Raw genomic sequence first — 20,135 nt, 5'->3', positions numbered from 1 at the left:
TATATACACATCAATTACACTATACCTATATACACATCAATTACACTATACCTATATACACATCAATTACACTATACCTATATACACATCAATTACACTATACCTATATACACATCAATTACACTATACCTATATACACATCAATTACACTATACCTATATACACATCAATTACACTATACCTATATACACATCAATTACACTATACCTATATACACATCAATTACACTATACCTATATACACATAAATTACACTATACCTATATACACATCAATTACACTATACCTATATACACATCAATTACACTATACCCATATACACATCAATTACACTATACTTGCAGTACAAACATAAAGACATGCAATGTGTCAACGCAGAGACACACTGGGTTCAGTATGGGCTCTCTGTAAATGATATCCCTACCAGATACAGAAGACTGTAGGAATATCAATGGTTCTGGAACTATCAAAAGATAGAAGAACGGTCAGCAAAGAGATGGAAGAGGCTGCAACACTCCTAACCTTCACTGAATCCAGGTGCCTTGAGTTGACAGAAAGAGAGATGGAATAGGCTGCAACACTCCTAACCTTCACTGAATCCAGGTGCCTTGAGTTGACAGAAAGAGAGATGGAATAGGCTGCAACACTCCTAACCTTCACTGAATCCAGGTGCCTTGAGTTGACAGAAAGAGAGATGGAAGAGGCTGCAACACTCCTAACCTTCACTGAATCCAGGTGCCTTGAGTTGACAGAAAGAGAGATGGAAGAGGCTGCAACACTCTTAACCTTCACTGAATCCAGGTGCCTTGAGTTGACAGAAAGAGAGATGGAAGAGGCTGCAACACTCTTAACCTTCACTGAATCCAGGTGCCTTGAGTTGACAGAGGCCTCTGGAACAGAATCCTTTCTTGTTCATATTTTGGAAACCTAAACAGAATGGGAGTCCATATTCACCCACACAAAGAATAAAAACAACATGGGAGTCCATATTCACCCACACAAAGAACAGAAACAACATGGGAGTCCATATTCACCCACACAAAGAACAGAAACAACATGGGAGTCCATATTCACCCACACAAAGAACAGAAACAACATGGGAGTCCATATTCACCCACACAAAGAACAGAAACAACATGGGAGTCCATATTCACCCACACAAAGAACAGAAACAACATGGGAGTCCATATTCACCCACACAAAGAACAGAAACAACATGGGAGTCCATATTCACCCACACAAAGAACAGAAACAACATGGGAGTCCATATTCACCCACACAAAGAATAGAAACAACATGGGAGTCCATATTCACCCACACAAAGAACAGAAACAGAGGGGTAGTGGGAGCGTGGGTGTGGATTGGGCTTAGGGAGTGGTGCTGTGGCTTATGTGGCATTGGGTGCTATGTGTGTGTGTGTGTGTGTGTGTGTGTGTGTGTGTGTGTGTGTGTGTGTGTGTGTGTGTATAGTGACACCCTCTATGTGACCCACACCAACCCCTCAGACTCCAGGCTGCCTGTGTCTGTCCTAAATCATATGTCTGTTTCATTCTTAACTCTCTGATTTTCACCACACACACACACACACACACACACACACACACACACACACACACACAACAGGGGCCCGTCCACCACGACTGTCTCTCCCATTCTGCTGAGAGCCAGATGGAGGCGGTCGGTCCCTCTGTCAGATTTAGAACCTCCATATAATTGCTGCCCCGGCCTGTATATGTGAGAGCTGTGTGTGTGTGTGTGTGTATCTGTGTATCTGTGTGTGTGTGTTTGTGACCTGTGTGTGCATGTATCTGTGTGTGTGTTTGTGAGCCTTGTGCGCATGTGTGTGTGTGTGTGTGTGTGTGTGTGTGTGTGTGTGTGTGTGTGTGTGTGTGTGTGTGTGTGTGTATGTGTGTGTGTGTGAGAGAGCCATGTGTCGTGTAAGCCATGTGTGTGTATTCTGTGTTTTTCCAAGGTCCTGCACGGCCATGGGAGGAAGAGTCCCTCACGGACTGAAACTGAACCGCAGTTCTGAACAGAAACACAAACACATGAGAACCCACTGGCAGAACAGAACCAGCTGGAACAGGCCATCCATCAAACAATAATGGAACTGAAAACTCAAACTAAAGAAAGACGTGCCCACCCCCCTACCCCACCCCGACGTGCCCACCACCCTACCCACCCCGACGTGCCCACCCTCTACCCCACCCCGACGTGCCCACCACCCTACCCCACCCCGACGGGCCCACCACCCTACCCACCCCGACGTGCCCACCCCCTACCCCACCCCGACGTGCCCACCCCCTACCCCACCCCGACGTGCCCACCACCCTACCCCACCCCGACGTGCCCACCACCCTACCCCACCCCGACGTGCCCACCCTGTCGAGAGGATGGCGATGGTGTGGTGGCATGGGTGCCGCCATGCCTCAATCCAGACCCACAGTGTGTCTGAAATAGCACCACGATCCCTATATAGTACACTACTTTTGACCAGAGGGCACATAGGGCCCTAATCAAAAAGTAGTGCACTATATAGGGAACAGGGTGCCATTTTAGATGCCGCCACAGACTATCCTGTCTTCAGGAAGCGCTGTCTGGTTGGCTGCAGCAGTGTTGTTCCTGGGTTAGCTGTTGTTAGGCTGTGAATCACCGACCTCATATGGGGTGTGTTGGTCTCTGGGTCAGAGGAGACTTTGGTCTCTCTAGTCTTCTATGAACAGTGAACACACATCTGCTTGAAATGCAGAGATTTTGGTTTTCATCAAACTGAGCAATATTTTTAGAACGTTCAACAGAGGTTGAATGAAAGGTCAAGTGCATGTTATGAATGACAACTGTACGGTTCTAGGTTTGCATCTTAAATGGCACCATATTCCTTAAAGAGCACCCTATTCCCTAAAGAGCACCCATGTCCCTAAATGGCACCCTATTCCCTAAATGGCACCCTATTCCCTAAATGGCATCCTATTCCCTAAATGGCACCCTATTCCCTAAATGGCACCCTATTCCCTAAAGAGCACCCATGTCCCTAAATGGCATCCTATTCCCTAAAGAGCATCCTATTCCCTAAATGGCACCCTATTCCCTAAATGGCACCCTATTCCCTAAATGGCATCCTATTCCCTAAATGGCACCCTATTCCCTAAATGGCACCCTATTCCCTAAATGGCACCCTATTCCCTAAATGGCATCCTATTCCCTAAATGGCATCCTGTTCCCTAAATGGCACCCTATTCCCTAAATGGCACCCTATTCCCTAAATGGCATCCTATTTGTTACGGTTTTCTTCTATCGAAAGAGAGGAGGACCAAAATGCAGCGTGGTTATTCATAAACGTCTTTAATAAAAGATGAAAAATACAAACAATATACAAAAACAATAACCGTGAAAAACCGAAACAGCCCTATCTGGTGCAACAGAGACAGGAAACAATCACCCACCAAACACTCAAAGAATATGGCTGCCTAAATATGGTTCCCAATCAGAGACAACGATAAACACCTGCCTCTGATTGAGAACCACTCTAGGCAACCATAGACTAACCTAGACTACTTCATTAAACCACAATCCCATAACCTACAAAAAAACCCTAGACAAAACACACCACATAATAAACCCATGTCACACCCTGGCCTGACCAAAATAATAAAGAAAACACAAAATACTAAGGCCAGGGTGTGACACTATTCCCTAAATAGCATCCTATTCCCTAAATGGCACCCTATTCCCTAAATGGCACCGTATTCCCTAAATGGCACCCTATTCCCTAAATGGCACCGTATTCCCTAAATGGCACCCTATTCCCTAAATGGCACCCTATTCCCTAAATGGCACCCTATTCCCTAAATGGCATCCTATTCCCTAAATGGCTCCCTATTCCCTAAATGGCCCCCTATTCCCTAAATGGCCCCCTATTCCCTAAATGGCACCCTATTCCCTAAATGACACCCTATTCCCTAAATGGCACCCTATTCCCTAAATGACACCCTATTCCCTAAATGGCACCCTATTCCCTAAATGCATTCCTATTCCCTAAATGCATTCCTATTCCCTAAATGGCACCCTATTCCCTAAATGCATTCCTATTCCCTAAATGCATTCCTATTCCCTAAATGGCACCCTATTCCTTATACAGACAGGGATGTATCAAAGCCTGAAACACACTGGTCTGGTATGAAGGCTTGGCGGTAAGGAAACTCACACTGACAGTATGTCCAGTCATAGTTCAATTCAAATAAATTCCCTCCTAATGAGGACATTGACTCACAAAATCTACAAAACCAACATTCCCCACATGCACAGTGAGTACCAGTCATTACTGAGTCACACCAGCTCAACAATAGAATGAAGCCATGTCCAATGCAGGTACGGACCATTGTAGATACACTCACCATCACTTCTATACACTGTAGGTACACAAGCTGATCCTAGACCTGTGCCTACAGGAAACTACAACAATGTACACTCCCAGGGCCGTCTCTAGGACCTCCCAGGAAGTCAACCATACACCAGGAAGAGGATGTTAATTACTGTAAGATAATTGGACATTATATGAGTCATGTTGATGGTAACTCAGTTATAATGTGTCTAGAGTCATGTTGATGGTATCTCAGTTATAATGTGTCTAGAGTCATGTTGATGGTAACTCAGTTATAATTTGTCATGTTGATGGTAACTCAGTTATAATGTGTCTAGAGTCATGTTGATGGTATATCAGTTATAATGTGTCTAGAGTCATGTTGATGGTATATCAGTTATAATGTGTCTAGAGTCATGTTGATGGTAACTCAGTTATAATGTGTCTAGAGTCATGTTGATGGTAACTCAGTTATAATGTGTCTAGAATCATGTTGATGGTAACTCAGTTATAATGTGTCTAGAGTCATGTTGATGGTATATCAGTTATAATGTGTCTAGAGTCATGTTGATGGTAACTCAGTTATAATGTGTCTAGAGTCATGTTGATGGTAACTCAGTTATAATGTGTCTAGAGTCATGTTGATGGTAACTCAGTTATAATGTGTCTAGAGTCATGTTGATGGTAACTCAGTTATAATGTGTCTAGAGTCATGTTGATGGTAACTCAGTTATAATGTGTCTAGAGTCATGTTGATGGTAACTCAGTTATAATGTGTCTAGAGTCATGTTGATGGTAACTCAGTTATAATGTGTCTAGAGTCATGTTGATGGTAACTCAGTTATAATGTGTCTAGAGTCATGTTGATGGTATATCAGTTATAATGTGTCTAGAATCATGTTGATGGTATATCAGTTATAATGTGTCTAGAGTCATGTTGATGGTAACTCAGTTATAATGTGTCTAGAGTCATGTTGATGGTAACTCAGTTATAATGTGTCTAGAGTCATGTTGATGGTATATCAGTTATAATGTGTCTAGAGTCATGTTGATGGTAACTCAGTTATAATGTGTCTAGAGTCATGTTGATGGTAACTCAGTTATAATGTGTCTAGAGTCATGTTGATGGTAACTCAGTTATAATGTGTCTAGAGTCATGTTGATGGTAACTCAGTTATAATGTGTCTAGAGTCATGTTGATGGTATATCAGTTATAATGTGTCTAGAGTCATGTTGATGGTAACTCAGTTATAATGTGTCTAGAGTCATGTTGATGGTAACTCAGTTATAATGTGTCTAGAGTCATGTTGATGGTAACTCAGTTATAATGTGTCTAGAGTCATGTTGATGGTAACTCAGTTATAATGTGTCTAGAGTCATGTTGATGGTAACTCAGTTATAATGTGTCTAGAGTCATGTTGATGGTATATCAGTTATAATGTGTCTAGAGTCATGTTGATGGTATATCAGTTATAATGTGTCTAGAGTCATGTTGATGGTAACTCAGTTATAATGTGTCATGTTGATGGTAACTCAGTTATAATGTGTCTAGAGTCATGTTGATGGTAACTCAGTTATAATGTGTCTAGAGTCATGTTGATGGTATATCAGTTATAATGTGTCTAGAGTCATGTTGATGGTAACTCAGTTATAATGTGTCTAGAGTCATGTTGATGGTAACTCAGTTATAATGTGTCATGTTGATGGTAACTCAGTTATAATGTGTCTAGAGTCATGTTGATGGTATCTCAGTAGTTGTAGCTGATGCAATACCTAATAATCTGAGCAGTTTTACACGTTTCCATTTGAAATGTATACTAAGTGCTAGAGAGAGGAGTCACTACAGATCCTGGTTGGATTCCAGGCTGTATCACCACCGGCCGTGATTGGGAGTCCCATAGGGCGGCGCACAATTGGCCCAGCGTCATCCGGGTTAGAGGTTTGGTAGGCAGTCATTGCAAATAAGAATTTGTTCTTAACTGACTTGCCTAGTTAAGTAAAGGTTAAATAAATTAATAAACAAGCTACTGTAGGTTCATTCAGAACAATGTTCATTCAGAACAGTGCATTAGGTTTTCTATACACTACCGCCACCGTGTGGGTACAAAGCTAGGTTGCAGATTTGATGAAAATCGAACTTGAGACAGTGCTGATATAACTAGCCTAATTTATTGTCAGGTAGTATTACATAGCGCTAAAACTAGTAGATTTAATGGTCAATGGGGTAACCTTTTCAATAATAGGATACAATGCATGAGGGACACAAAGACACCAACATAGCAAAACGAAGATAAAGTAGGCTGTTGTGAATGTTAAATAAATAGCCTTCTGTGTTTGTGTATGTTTTACCCTCTGGTGGTCGCACAGCACCTCCATTCCTTGATTTTATATGTCGTCCATAATCAGGTGACACCCAGCCCAGGCAGGCAGCAAAGGCGGAGAGATAGTCTGAGCCACCGGAGTGATCGCTTGTCCGGCCTATCAGAGCGGGCGTCTCCGCTGTCTGACCCGAGAGGGAGGGCTCTATGAAGAGGGCACAGCGAGCTGTGAATATTGTTCGGTGTGAAGTTGAGTAAATTACTGTATGGCTGCAGATCTTAAGGGAAGTGATTCCCTTTCAAATCACGCCTTCTGCTTTGTTTTCGGTGCGTAAAACACTGCTTAAACGGCTACTGGACTATCATCACAACGTTATTTACAACTATCACATGATGCTGCATTGTATGTCAAGTTGTAACTTCAGGCTATAGGGATGGCGTCTTCCGGATAGTGTGAAATCGCGGAGGCTCTAATTGAAGGCATTTCTTCATAAGTGTTTGATGCATAATAGACGTGGAAATCAGTAAGTTGTGGAGGAGGTCAACCGCACACATGTTGCAACTAAGCGCAACTTTCGATTTGCAGCAGGATGTGGTGTCAAGTATATTTAAGAAAGAGGCGACTGTAGGAATGATCAAAGGTAAGAGCTATCTGGTTGTATCGCTCGACCGATATCCAAAACGTATACTTTGTGCCTTTACGCACAAGGTGACAATGTGTGACAAATACCATGATAGTAGTGACACATGTAATGGCAAAATGTATTTTTTCCACTACAGAATACTCAGGGATCGTTGACACTCGGATCCTCAACATTGAAAGGGATGGAGGAGTCCTCTACTCCTGGAAAGTAAGTGGACACTGGGCAAGGGGCATTCACATAGCATTATAATGGGTATGTCAAGCGTGACGTTCCACACATAACCAACAGTGTGCTCTTCGGGATTGTGGTGGGGACATTCTCTCTGTCTAGGGTGCATCCCAATGGCACCCTATACCCTATAGTGCAGCAGCCCAATGGCACCCTATACCCTATAGTGCAGCAGCCCAATGGCACCCTATACCCTATAGTGCAGCAGCCCAATGGCACCCTATACCCTATAGTGCAGCATCCCAATGGCACCCTATACCCTATAGTGCAGCATCCCAATGACACCCTATTCCCTATAGTGCAGCATCCCAATGGCACCCTATACCCTATAGTGCAGCATCCCAATGGCACCCTATTCCCTATAGTGCAGCATCCCAATGGCACCCTATACCCTATAGTGCAGCATCCCAATGGCACCCTATTCCCTATAGTGCAGCATCCCAATGGCACCCTATTCCCTATAGTGCACTACTTTTGACCAGGGCCCATGGGGATCTGGGACGTAGGCTCCAAATAGAAGCCCAAAGACTCATGACAGACCCCTGCAGCTGAATAAGATACTGGTTAAGAGCTACTGGTTAAGAGCTACTGGTTAAGAGCTACTGGTTAAGAGCTACTGGTTAAGAGCTACTGGTTAAGAGCTACTGGTTAAGAGGTATTCCGTTTCTTTATAACATAGAGTTGTTCATAAAGTATCCTCAGACTGTGAGGGAGTGTTAAGCCCCACATAGACAGCTGAGATGTCATGGGCATAAGTATAGGTCATTACACACACACACACACACACACAGTCATTATGAGCCGTAATGGCTTTCCTCCTCCCTCCTCTCATCTCTCAGGGGGAAACAGGGACCACCAGGATCGGGAAATACGACCCCAATACCAGACTGAATAAGGTAGAGCTTCCTCTGTGTGGGTGTGTGTGTGACTGTGTGTGTTTGACTGTGAGTGTGTGACAATAAGAGTGAGTGAGTGGGTGAGTATGTGTATATATGCCAGTCCATAGTCTTAATGGAATGTGAGGTTACTCCTAGTACACTGCCTGATCACCACCAGCTGTTTGTAGTGTTCATCATGGGCCCTAACCCCTCTCCCCTGTCCCCTTACCCCTAACCCCTGTCCCCTAACCCCTGTCCCCTTACCCCTCTCACCTCTCCCCTAACCCCTCTCTCCTCTCTTCACAGCTCCTCTACACATTTGACAAGCAGGTGTGTGTCAGCAGCTGTTCTCTGAATAAGGAGGAGACTCTGCTGGGTAAGGACCTGTTCATGGACTTAGAAATAGAATGTGTAGAACATAGAGATACTTTAATTGTTCTATTGAATTCTATGGTGTAGAACAGATAACTCTAGAATCCATGGTATTCTAATTCTATGGTGTAGAACAGATAAAACTCTAGAATCCATGATATTCTAATTCTATGGTGTAGAACAGATAAAACTCTAGAATCCATGGTATTCTAATTCTATGGTGTAGAACAGATAACTCTAGAATCCATGGTATTCTATGGTGTAGAACAGATAAAACTCTAGAATCCATGGTATTCTAATTCTATGGTGTAGAACAGATAACTCTAGAATCCATGGTATTCTATGGTGTAGAACAGATAAAACTCTAGAATCCATGGTATTCTAATTCTATGGTGTAGAACAGATAAAACTCTAGAATCCATGGTATTCTAATTCTATGGTGTAGAACAGATAAAACTCTAGAATCCATGGTATTCTAATTCTATGGTGTAGAACAGATAACTCTAGAATCCATGGTATTCTAATTCTATGGTGTAGAACAGATAACTCTAGAATCCATGGTATTCTATGGTGTAGAACAGATAAAACTCTAGAATCCATGGTATTCTAATTCTATGGTGTAGAACAGATAAAACTCTAGAATCCATGGTATTCTAATTCTATGTGACACACATGCGTAGTACAAAGACACACAGACAGTGAAACAAGGATCCTCACTAAAGTGTTGAGCCAGTGTCTCCTCCCCTAGTGTGTCAGTGTTAGACTAGATACAGGTTTTCCTACATACAGTCTACTGACATTTCCAGTCCAAGATTGTGATCACCCCGTGGGAGAATCTTATCATCACGAGAGAGGAACAATGTCTTGTGACTGAGCCGACAGCCAAGAGCCATTGTATTGAAGTCACGTCACTGAACCCACATCACCTCACATACTTGTCTTTTAATCTCATTTTTAGCGGTCAGTTTGGCACAGAGGACAAGAACAGAGGAGCGCCTCAGACCAGGTACCTGTCTCCCCTTGGCTCGACCCCCCCCCCCCCCCCCCCCCCCTGCCCCACATACACACACACACACACACACACACACTGACACACACACCTCCCAACTCTGATACAAACAAACACAGAAGCTGAAGATTAGAGAAATGCAACTGGACAGAAAACCATGTAAATCTACAGTATGTTATGAAGAGGGAAGTGGTAAGCTATATCCTGGTTCTCTCTGAGCCTTTAGGGAGACAGACCCGTGGCTGTATTCACTACAACTCTAATAGTCAGATGGGTAACATTCAGGATGTTATGAAGAGGGAAGTGGTAAGCTATATCCTGCTGATAACTAGCTCTCTGTTTCCCTCTGGTTCTCTCTGAGCCTTTAGGGAGACAGACCCGTGGCTGTATTCACTACAACTCTAATAGTCAGATGGGTAACATTCAGGATGTTATGAAGAGGGAAGTGGTAAGCTATATCCTGGTTCTCTCTGAGCCTTTAGGGAGACAGACCTGTGGCTGTATTCACTACAACTCTAATAGTCAGATGGGTAACATTCAGGATGTTATGAAGTATCTATCCACACATGCACCACAGGTTTTTAAGTGTTTCAAGTGTAGTCTACACGACAGGTTCAAACTGTACACAACTATTGGCTGTAGGCCGCACTATATCGGTCACCTGTGTGTGTTGGAATGAGCAGCAGTGATCACAAGGGCAGCACAGGCACTGAAGCAGTTTTCTGCTGTTTCAGGTCAGTGAAGTTAATCATTACCATATATAACACCTTTCAATTGTCTACTCCTAGTTTCACAATGTCTGACCCTCCTCATTGAGATCCATCCCATTAACAACACTAAGGTCCTGAAGGCTGTCGACTGCCGGGTCAGAGTTCAGGTATAGAGCTCTATTGTTTTGTACTTGGGCTCTACTGTACTCTTATCAGTTACACCTATTACAGTAAGCTTCCCCTCGGTTGTTATTACATGGATGTAACAATGTGCTATAACCTGGGTCTACTACGAAGAATGTTAACCAGTCATCTTTGGTTTCATACAGTTCCTCCATCCAGACACAGAGAGGGACTCCGTGCTGGAGAGTCACCTGCTGCTGGTAGCAGAAGATGGCTGTGAGTATCTGGGAAGTGAAGTGGTGTCGAATCTCTGAGGGTCACAGCTTTTAATTATGATAGTACAAAGACATTAGATGACACTGTTCTCTGTTTTTGGGAGGGTAGGGCCACTGGGCCTTTCAGGGTTTAGGCTTTGAACTTTGACCTTTGACCTTTCAGATGTGGAGCAGCTCCATGTGATGCTGGTCAAACAAGAGGGTTACAGAGTGGTAAGAAACACTGTCACAGACTATAGAGAGCTGGAATTGAATACAACTGTTCCGTAGTGACATCACTTCCTGTTGACTGGTGTTCTAACAGGTGATGTTGAACCCAGAGTGCCTGGCCAAAGACAGGGTGGCAGAGGAGTTCAGCTGGGTCCAGTGGGACAGCCAGACACAGAGACTCTTCTACCTCACACACAGGGTAACATACCATATATACAGTACCAGTCTAAAGTCTGGACACACCTACTCATTCAAGGGTTTTTCTTTATTTTTACTATTTTCTACATTGTAGAATAATAGTGAAGACATCAACACTATCAAATAACACATCATGAATCATGTAGTAACCAAAAAAGTGTTAAACAAATAAAAATATATTTTATATTTGAGATTCTTCAAAGTAGCCAGCCTTTGCCTTGATGACAGCTTTGCACTACTGGCATTCTCTCAACCAGCTTCACCTGGAATGCTTTTACAACAGTCTTGAAGGAGTTCCAACATATGTTGAGCACTTGTTGGCTGCTTTTCCTTCACTCTGCGGTCCAACTCATCCCAAACCATCTCAATTGGGTAGAGGTCGGGTGATTGTGGAGAGCCAGGTCATCTGATGCAGCACTTCATCACTCTCCTTGGTCAAATAGCACTTACCCAGCCTGGAGGTGTGTTGGGTCATTGTCCTGTTGAAAAACAAATGATAGTCCCCATTAAGCACAAACCAAAGTAGGGTGGCTACTTTAAAGAATCTCAAATATAAAATATATTTGGATTTGTTTAACACTTATTTGGTTACTACATGATTCCATATGTGTTATTTCATAGTGTTGATGTCTTCACTATTATTCTACAACGTAGAAAATAATAAAAATACAGAAAGACCCTTGAATGAGTAGGTGTGTCCAGACTTTAGACTGGTGCTGTAGGTAACACACTGTAGGCTCTGACCTGGGCAACAACACCTTAAACTAACATGCTCTGTTTCTTTTGAATTGTGAAGAAGAATGCAGAAATTCCTCCTGATAACGCAATAACGACCTCCCTTCTTTCTCTGTCAGGAAAAAGCTGTGCTGAAATGTGTTCAATTCGGCCATGGCCATGACCACAACTGTGAGACCTTGGTGAGACTTAGCAGCAGAAATCATTCAATCAGGAACACTTCATGGGTAGTGTTTGATTTCAGGTCAGGCTACTTAACGCTTCCTCTTTCTGACAGTTTGAGCTCGTACTGGAGGTGCCCTCTAACCCTTTCAGCTGTATGAGGTCAGAATGAAAAGTGAAATGAAATAAGATAACTTTTCAGCTAAACTGTGTATTTCCTGAAAACAGTTCATCAATATTCAGACATTTCTCGTCATGCTGTATGGATAACACCTTGTGTGTTTGACCTCCTAGGTTTGTTAACCTGGGCTTTAACCATCACCAAGAGACGCAGCAGGAACGGGAGGAGATGAGGATGGTGGTGATCACCAATATCACAGGCAGGTTTTGGTTGAACATAAACTGATTGACCTCCGTACTGTACTGTGTTGATAATGTTCTATGCTCGGAGAACATTCCTCTTTCATTGAGTTTGTCATGACTTTTTGTTTGACATGGGACGTGAATGGAAACAGAGGGTAAGTGCTGTAGCTACTGTGATCTAGATGAACTGTGTCACTCCTTGATCAATGGACAGTTCAGTCCACCACCAGCACAATCACACTCCCTTCACAGAGCCCAGATTTAATACAACTTCTCAATTCTCAAGATTGCATTAGTCAAGCTGCACAATTGGAAATGCTGCAGGCTTCCCAATCGTAAAAATAATGAGTGTTTCTTTGAAAGGCCTATCAAATCTAAAGATGGTTGACGACGGCCCGGGGCCAGGATCATAATCACTTCACTGTGCTACTTATTCAAAATGACATTCAAGATTCAACCAATAAAACACTGTTGCTTTTAATAAGACCCCAATCAATACCACATTGTTAAAATGCTATCCTTCTGCTTCTTCTTCTGGTTCTTCTTCTGGTGCTGCTTCTTCTGGTTCTTCTGGTTCTTCTGGTTCTGCTTCTTCTGGTTCTGCTTCTTCTTCTTCTGGTTCTGCTTCTTCTTCTTCTGGTTCTGCTTCTTCTGCTTCTTCTGGTTCTGCTTCTTCTGCTTCTTCTGGTTCTGGTTCTGCTTCTTCTGGTTCTGCTTCTTCTGCTTCTTCTGGTTCTGCTTCTTTTGCTTCTGGTTCTGCTTCTTCTGGTTCTGCTTCTTCTGGTTCTGGTTCTGCTTCTTCTGGTTCTGCTTCTTCTGCTTCTTCTGGTTCTGCTTCTTTTGCTTCTGGTTCTGCTTCTTCTGGTTCTGCTTCTTCTGCTTCTTCTGGTTCTGGTTCTGCTTCTTCTGGTTCTGGTTCTGCTTCTTCTGGTTCTGCTTCTTCTGCTTCTTCTGGTTCTGGTTCTGCGTCTTCTGGTTCTGCTTCTTCTGCTTCTTCTGGTTCTGGTTCTGCTTCTTCTGGTTCTGCTTCTTCTGCTTCTTCTGGTTCTTCTTCTTCTGGTGCTGCTTCTTCTGCTTCTTCTGGTTCTGGTTCTGCTTCTTCTGCTTCTTCTGGTTCTGGTTCTGCTTCTTCTTCTTCTGGTGCTGCTTCTTCTGCTTCTTCTGGTTCTGGTTCTGCTTCTTCTGCTTCTTCTGGTTCTTCTGCTTCTTCTGGTTCTGGTTCTGCTTCTTCTGGTTCTGCTTCTTCTGCTTCTTCTGGTTCTGCTTCTGCTTCTTCTGCTTCTTCTGGTTCTGCTTCTTCTGCTTCTTCTGGTTCTGGTTCTGCTTCTTCTGGTTCTGCTTCTTCTGCTTCTTCTGGTTCTGGTTCTGCTTCTTCTGGTTCTGCTTCTTCTGCTTCTTTTGGTTCTGGTTCTGCTTCTTCTGCTTCTTCTGGTTCTGCTTCTTCTGCTTCTTCTGGTTCTGGTTCTGCTTCTTCTGGTTCTTCTGGTTCTGCTTCTTCTTCTGGTTCTGCTTCTTCTTCTTCTGGTTCTTCTGGTTCTGCTTCTTCTTCTTCTGGTTCTTCTGGTTCTGCTTCTTCTTCTTCTGGTTCTTCTGGTTCTGCTTCTTCTGGTTCTGCTTCTTCTGCTTCTTCTGGTTCTGCTTCTTCTTCTGGTTCTGCTTCTTCTTCTTCTGGTTCTTCTGGTTCTGCTTCTTCTTCTTCTGGTTCTTCTGGTTCTGCTTCTTCTTCTTCTGGTTCTTCTGGTTCTGCTTCTTCTTCTTCTGGTTCTTCTGGTTCTGCTTCTTCTTCTTCTGGTTCTTCTGGTTCTGCTTCTTCTTCTTTTTCTGGTTCTGCTTCTTCTTCTTCTTTGTATTAATTTGTTGTTAGAGTGTAATTGGTTGTTTTAATACCTGCTCCTTACTGTTGATTGCAGGGAGTATGTGTGTGTGTTACAGCCAGCCTGCTTGTGTCAACCAGGAGATCACATACACCATAGTCCTGGTGCACAGAGGTTCAGTATTATACGTCTTACCATGTTACATTAGTTCCATACATTATTCACAAATGACTAATTAAGTTCCGTCAGGGAAAATCCTAAGTTCTTCTAAGTTTCAAGTTGTACATTGTAATCTACCAGAGCCTCTCTGCCCTCTACAGGCTGCAGTAAAACGTTCTCAGTGGCTCTGGATGGCACCCCTAGTCCATGTAGTACAGATCTCCTCCCTCTCTTCCTCCCTATAGGTCAGTCAACACATCTGTCTCAGATCTGTCCATCCTATCACAGCTCCTTCAGAACCTACTGGAACACTCCCACACAGCCCATCCATCCTATCACAACCCCTTCCGAACCTACTGGAACACTCCCACACAGCCCATCCATCCTATCACAACCCCTTCAGTACCTACTGGAACACTCCCACACAGCCCATCCATCCTATCACAACCCCTTCAGAACCTACTGGAACACTCTCACACAGCCCATCCATCCTATCACAACCCCTTCAGTACCTACTGGAACACTCCCACACAGCCCATCCATCCTATCACAACCCCTTCAGAACCTACTGGAACACTCTCACACAGCCCATCCATCCTATCACAACCCCTTCAGTACCTACTGGAACACTCCCACACAGCCCATCCATCCTATCACAACCCCTTCAGTACCTGCTGGAACACTCTCACAGCCCATCCATCCTATCACAACCCCTTCAGAACCTACTGGAACACTCCCACACAGCCCATCCATCCTATCACAACCCCTTCAGAACCTACTGGAACACTCTCACACAGCCCATCCATCCTATCACAACCCCTTCAGAACCTACTGGAACACTCTCACAGCCCATCCATCCTATCACAACCCCTTCAGAACCTACTGGAACACTCCCACACAGCCCATCCATCCTATCACAACCCCTTCAGAACCTACTGGAACACTCCCACACAGCCCATCCATTCTATCACAACCCCTTCAGAACCTACTGGAACACTCCCACACAGCCCATCCATCCTATCACAACCCCTTCAGAACCTACTGGAACACTCTCACACAGCCCATCCATCCTATCACAACCCCTTCAGAACCTGCTGGAACACTCTCACACAGCCCATCCATCCTATCACAACCCCTTCAGAACCTGCTGGAACACTCCCATACAGCCCATCCCCCTTCAGTACCTGCTGGAACACTCCCACACAGCCCATCCATCCTATCACAACCCCTTCAGTACCTGCTGGAACACTCTCACAGCCCATCCATCCTATCACAACCTCTTCAGAACCTACTGGAACACTCCCACACAGCCCATCCATCCTATCACAACCCCTTCAGAACCTACTGGAACACTCCCACACAGCCCATCCATCCTATCACAACCCCTTCAGAACCTGCTGGAACACTCCCACACAGCCCATCCATCCTATCACAACACCTTCAGTACCTGCTGGAACACTCTCACAGCCCATCCATCCTATCACAGCCCCTTCAGAACCTGCTAGAACACTCCCATACAGCCCATCCCCCTTCAGAACCTGCTGGAACACTCCCACACAGCCCATCCATCCTATCACAACCCCTTCAGAACCTACTGGAACACTCCCACACAGCCCATCCATCCTATCACAACCTCTTCAGAACCTACTGGAACACTCCCACACAGCCCATCCATCCTATCACAACCCCTTCAGTACCTGCTGGAACACTCCCATACAGCCCATCCATCCTATCACAACCCCTTCAGAACCTGCTGGAACACTCCCACACAGCCCATCCATCCTATCACAGCCCCTTCAGAACCTGCTGGAACACTCCCACACAGCCCATCCATCCTATCACAACACCTTCAGTACCTGCTGGAACACTCTCACAGCCCATCCATCCTATCACAGCCCCTTCAGAACCTGCTAGAACACTCCCATACAGCCCATCCCCCTTCAGAACCTGCTGGAACACTCCCACACAGCCCATCCATCCTATCACAGCCCCTTCAGTACCTGCTGGAACACTCTCACAGCCCATCCATCCTATCACGACCTCTTCAGAACCTACTGGAACACTCCCACACAGCCCATCCATCCTATCACAACCCCTTCAGTACCTGCTGGAACACTCCCACACAGCCCATCCATCCTATCACAACCCCTTCAGTACCTGCTGGAACACTCTCACAGCCCATCCATCCTATCACAACCTCTTCAGAACCTACTGGAACACTCCCACACAGCCCATCCATCCTATCACAACCCCTTCAGAACCTGCTGGAACACTCCCACACAGCCCATCCATCCTATCACAGCCCCTTCAGAACCTGCTGGAACACTCCCATACAGCCCATCCATCCTATCACAACCCCTTCAGAACCTGCTAGAACACTCCCACACAGCCCATCCATCCTATCACAACCCCTTCAGAACCTGCTGGAACACTCCCACACAGCCCATCCATCCTATCACAGCCCCTGATAGTGCTACTTCTACTTGGGACTGAGGAAGTGGTTTTAGGAGTTATTTGTGATAAGATGTTTATTGTTATTGTACAGTAGACATTTACACAAGAGAACAAACAAATAAACCAACCAAAAACATTTGAGGCTTGTCCAAGATAGCTGATGAATAAATGTAGACTAGCCTGCTGTTCTCTGCCCAGGTTACTACGTGGTAGTCTACCTGTCTGGTCACTTCCTGCACTGCATCAACACCAGGCAACAGGAGCTGCTCTGCCACAGCCTCTTCCTCTCAGGTAAGGCTAGACCTGGGGCATGTTCATCAGGACACACCGTAGCCAATTGTTTTGCAATGGAAAAGGAAATAGAGTTTTTAACGGTTGAGACACCTCTGTGTTTCACTCCATTACGTGTCTATGAACACGACCCTGGTTACCGACAGAAGTGGACTATATGAGGAATAGGGAGTCATTTCAGATGCAGCCCAAGTGTGTGTTTGTTAAACTGGCCTCAGTGTAACTGTTACAGGTGTTGATGATGGCCTCAGTGTAACTGTGTTGATGATGGCCTCAGTGTAACTGTTACAGGTGTTGATGATGGCCTCAGTGTAACTGTTACAGGTGTTGATGATGGCCTCAGTGTAACTGTGTTGATGATGGCCTCAGTGTAACTGTGTTGATGATGGCCCCAGTGTAACTGTGTTGATGATGGCCCCAGTGTAACTGTGTTGATGATGGCCCCAGTGTAACTGTGTTACAGGTGTTGATGATGGCCCCAGTATAACTGTGTTACATGTGTTGATGATGGCCCCAGTATAACTGTGTTGATGATGGCCCCAGTATAACTGTGTTACAGGTGTTGATGATGGCCCCAGTGTAACTGTGTTACAGGTGTTGATGATGGCCCCAGTATAACTGTGTTACAGGTGTTGATGATGGCCCCAGTGTAACTGTGTTGATGATGGCCCCAGTATAACTGTGTTACAGGTGTTGACGATGGCCCCAGTATAACTGTGTTACAGGTGTTGACGATGGCCCCAGTATAACTGTGTTACAGGTGTTGATGATGGCCCCAGTATAACTGTGTTACAGGTGTTGATGATGGCCCCAGTATAACTGTGTTACAGGTGTTGATGATGGCCCCAGTATAACTGTGTTACAGGTGTTGATGATGGCCCCAGTATAACTGTGTTACAGGTGTTGATGATGGCCCCAGTATAACTGTGTTACAGGTGTTGATGATGGCCTCAGTATAACTGTGTTGATGATGGCCCCAGTGTAACTGTGTTGATGATGGCCCCAGTGTAACTGTGTTGATGATGGCCCCAGTGTAACTGTGTTGATGATGGCCCCAGTGTAACTGTGTTGATGATGGCCCCAGTGTAACTGTGTTGATGATGGCCCCAGTGTAACTGTGTTACAGGTGTTGATGATGGCCCCAGTATAACTGTGTTACAGGTGTTGATGATGGCCCCAGTATAACTGTGTTACAGGTGTTGATGATGGCCCCAGTGTAACTGTGTTACAGGTCTTGATGATTGCCCCAGTATAACTGTGTTACAGGTGTTGATGATGGCCCCAGTATAACTGTGTTACAGGTGTTGATGATGGCCCCAGTATAGCTGTGTTGATGATGGCCCCAGTATAACTGTGTTACAGGTGTTGATGATGGCCCCAGTGTAACTGTGTTACAGGTGTTGATGATGGCCCCAGTATAACTGTGTTACAGGTGTTGATGATGGCCTCAGTATAACTGTGTTGATGATGGCCTCAGTATAACTGTGTTACAGGTGTTGATGCAGAGCTGGGTGTGTTGGGATCAGACAGTGTGGTGTTGTCTCTACCCGAGTCCTCTCTGCTGGATCTGAACACAGGCAGGATGTACACTGTAGACCTCAACCCCTCCTTCCTAATGGACCTACTGCACTGCAGGTAGAATGGACTAGAATATAATGGAATAGAATGGAATAGAATGGACTAGAATAGAATGGAATGGAATAGAATGGAATAGAATGGAATAGAATGGAATGGAATGGAATAGAATAGAATGGAATAGAATAGAATGGAATAGAATGGAATAGAATAACATAGAATACAATATAGCTCAATCCATTGTTGAATGGAAAATGGTCTTGAGTGTTGGAGTGTGTATTTCATGCTTACTGCATGTAGAAGGTACTGCAGCATTGAGTATTATAGTGATGGTACACTCCTCTGTTTATGTCGTAGTCATGATGTCTGTATGCTCTGTGCTGTAGCCACAGGAGACCTGACGCTCAACGCCTGGCTGCCCTGCACTGTCTGCTGCTCTACATGGGACCCAACGCTGCACTAGAACTGAAGGTAGGAGATGCAAGCAAAACCCACGAGAACACTTTGTTCAGAGAGAGAGAGAGAGCAAGAGAGACACAGAGTGTGTTTAAAATATATATATTTAACCAGGTAAGCTAGTTGAGAACAAGTTCTCATTTTCAACTGCGGCCTGGCCAAGATAAAGCAAAGCAGTGCAACACAAACAACAACACAGAGTTACACATGGAATAAACAAACATACAGTCAATAACACAATAGAGAAAAAGTCTATATACAGTGAGTGCAAATGAGGTAAGATAAGGGATAAATAGGCCATGGTGGCGAAATAATTACATTATAGCAATTAAACACTGGTGATAGATGTGCAGAAGATGAATGTGAAAGTAGAGATACTGGGGTGCAAAGGAGCTAAATAAATAAATAACAGTATGGGGATGAGGTAGTTCGATGGGCTATTTACAGATGGGCTATGTACAGGTGCACTATGTACAGGTGCAGTGATCTGTGAGCTGCTCTGACAGCTGGAGTGTAAAGTTAGTGAGGGAGATGTGAGTCTCCAGCTTCAGTGATTTTTTTTGCAGTTCGTTCCAGTCATTGGCAGCAGAGAACTGGAAGGAGAGGCGGCCAAAGGAAGAATTGGCTTTTGGGGTGACCAGTGAATTATACCTGCTGCAGCGCGTGCTACGGGTGGGTGCTGCTATGGTGACCAGTGAGCTGAGATAAGGTGGTGCTTTACCTAGCAGAGACAGAATGGTGTCGTCTGCGTAGAGGTGGATCAGAGAATCACCAGCAGCAAGTGTGACATCATTGATGTATA

At 44.6% G+C, this 20,135-nt stretch overlaps 2 protein-coding genes across 5 annotated transcripts in view; one reads left to right on the top strand and one right to left on the bottom strand.

The window, feature by feature from the left end:
* LOC110515111 (tyrosine-protein phosphatase non-receptor type 12) overlaps nucleotides 1–6,921 on the bottom strand; it is a 104,494-nt gene extending 97,573 nt beyond the window's left edge. The window contains exon 1 of one of the 2 annotated variants that reach the window (XM_090228723.1): nucleotides 6,709–6,921. In XM_090228723.1, the coding sequence (XP_090084849.1) occupies nucleotides 6,709–6,735 (27 nt within the window). In that variant the 5' untranslated portion in view covers nucleotides 6,736–6,921. The remainder of the gene's footprint in view (nucleotides 1–6,708) is intronic. The other variant, XM_090228725.1, reaches the window with a different exon arrangement.
* Nucleotides 6,800–20,135, top strand: part of LOC110531910 (gamma-secretase-activating protein) — a 35,402-nt gene continuing 22,066 nt past the window's right edge. For all 3 annotated transcript variants that reach the window (XM_090228666.1, XM_090228665.1, XM_090228667.1), the window contains exons 1-17: nucleotides 6,800–7,318; nucleotides 7,458–7,528; nucleotides 8,389–8,445; nucleotides 8,734–8,803; nucleotides 9,758–9,805; nucleotides 10,597–10,685; nucleotides 10,848–10,917; nucleotides 11,080–11,129; nucleotides 11,221–11,325; nucleotides 12,179–12,241; nucleotides 12,337–12,383; nucleotides 12,516–12,605; nucleotides 14,499–14,572; nucleotides 14,719–14,802; nucleotides 17,210–17,302; nucleotides 18,796–18,937; nucleotides 19,264–19,348. In XM_090228666.1, coding sequence (XP_090084792.1) covers nucleotides 7,231–7,318; nucleotides 7,458–7,528; nucleotides 8,389–8,445; nucleotides 8,734–8,803; nucleotides 9,758–9,805; nucleotides 10,597–10,685; nucleotides 10,848–10,917; nucleotides 11,080–11,129; nucleotides 11,221–11,325; nucleotides 12,179–12,241; nucleotides 12,337–12,383; nucleotides 12,516–12,605; nucleotides 14,499–14,572; nucleotides 14,719–14,802; nucleotides 17,210–17,302; nucleotides 18,796–18,937; nucleotides 19,264–19,348 — 1,326 coding nt within the window. In that variant the 5' untranslated portion in view covers nucleotides 6,800–7,230. The remainder of the gene's footprint in view (nucleotides 7,319–7,457; nucleotides 7,529–8,388; nucleotides 8,446–8,733; nucleotides 8,804–9,757; nucleotides 9,806–10,596; nucleotides 10,686–10,847; nucleotides 10,918–11,079; nucleotides 11,130–11,220; nucleotides 11,326–12,178; nucleotides 12,242–12,336; nucleotides 12,384–12,515; nucleotides 12,606–14,498; nucleotides 14,573–14,718; nucleotides 14,803–17,209; nucleotides 17,303–18,795; nucleotides 18,938–19,263; nucleotides 19,349–20,135) is intronic.

This window comes from Oncorhynchus mykiss, unplaced genomic scaffold (assembly GCF_057628025.1).
Source record: "Oncorhynchus mykiss isolate SJ-2025 unplaced genomic scaffold, ASM5762802v1 scaffold96, whole genome shotgun sequence".
NCBI classification, from domain to species: Eukaryota; Metazoa; Chordata; class Actinopteri; order Salmoniformes; family Salmonidae; genus Oncorhynchus; species Oncorhynchus mykiss.
The sequence above is the reverse complement of the archived record's forward strand: the minus strand, read 5'-3'. Positions and strand labels throughout refer to the sequence as shown.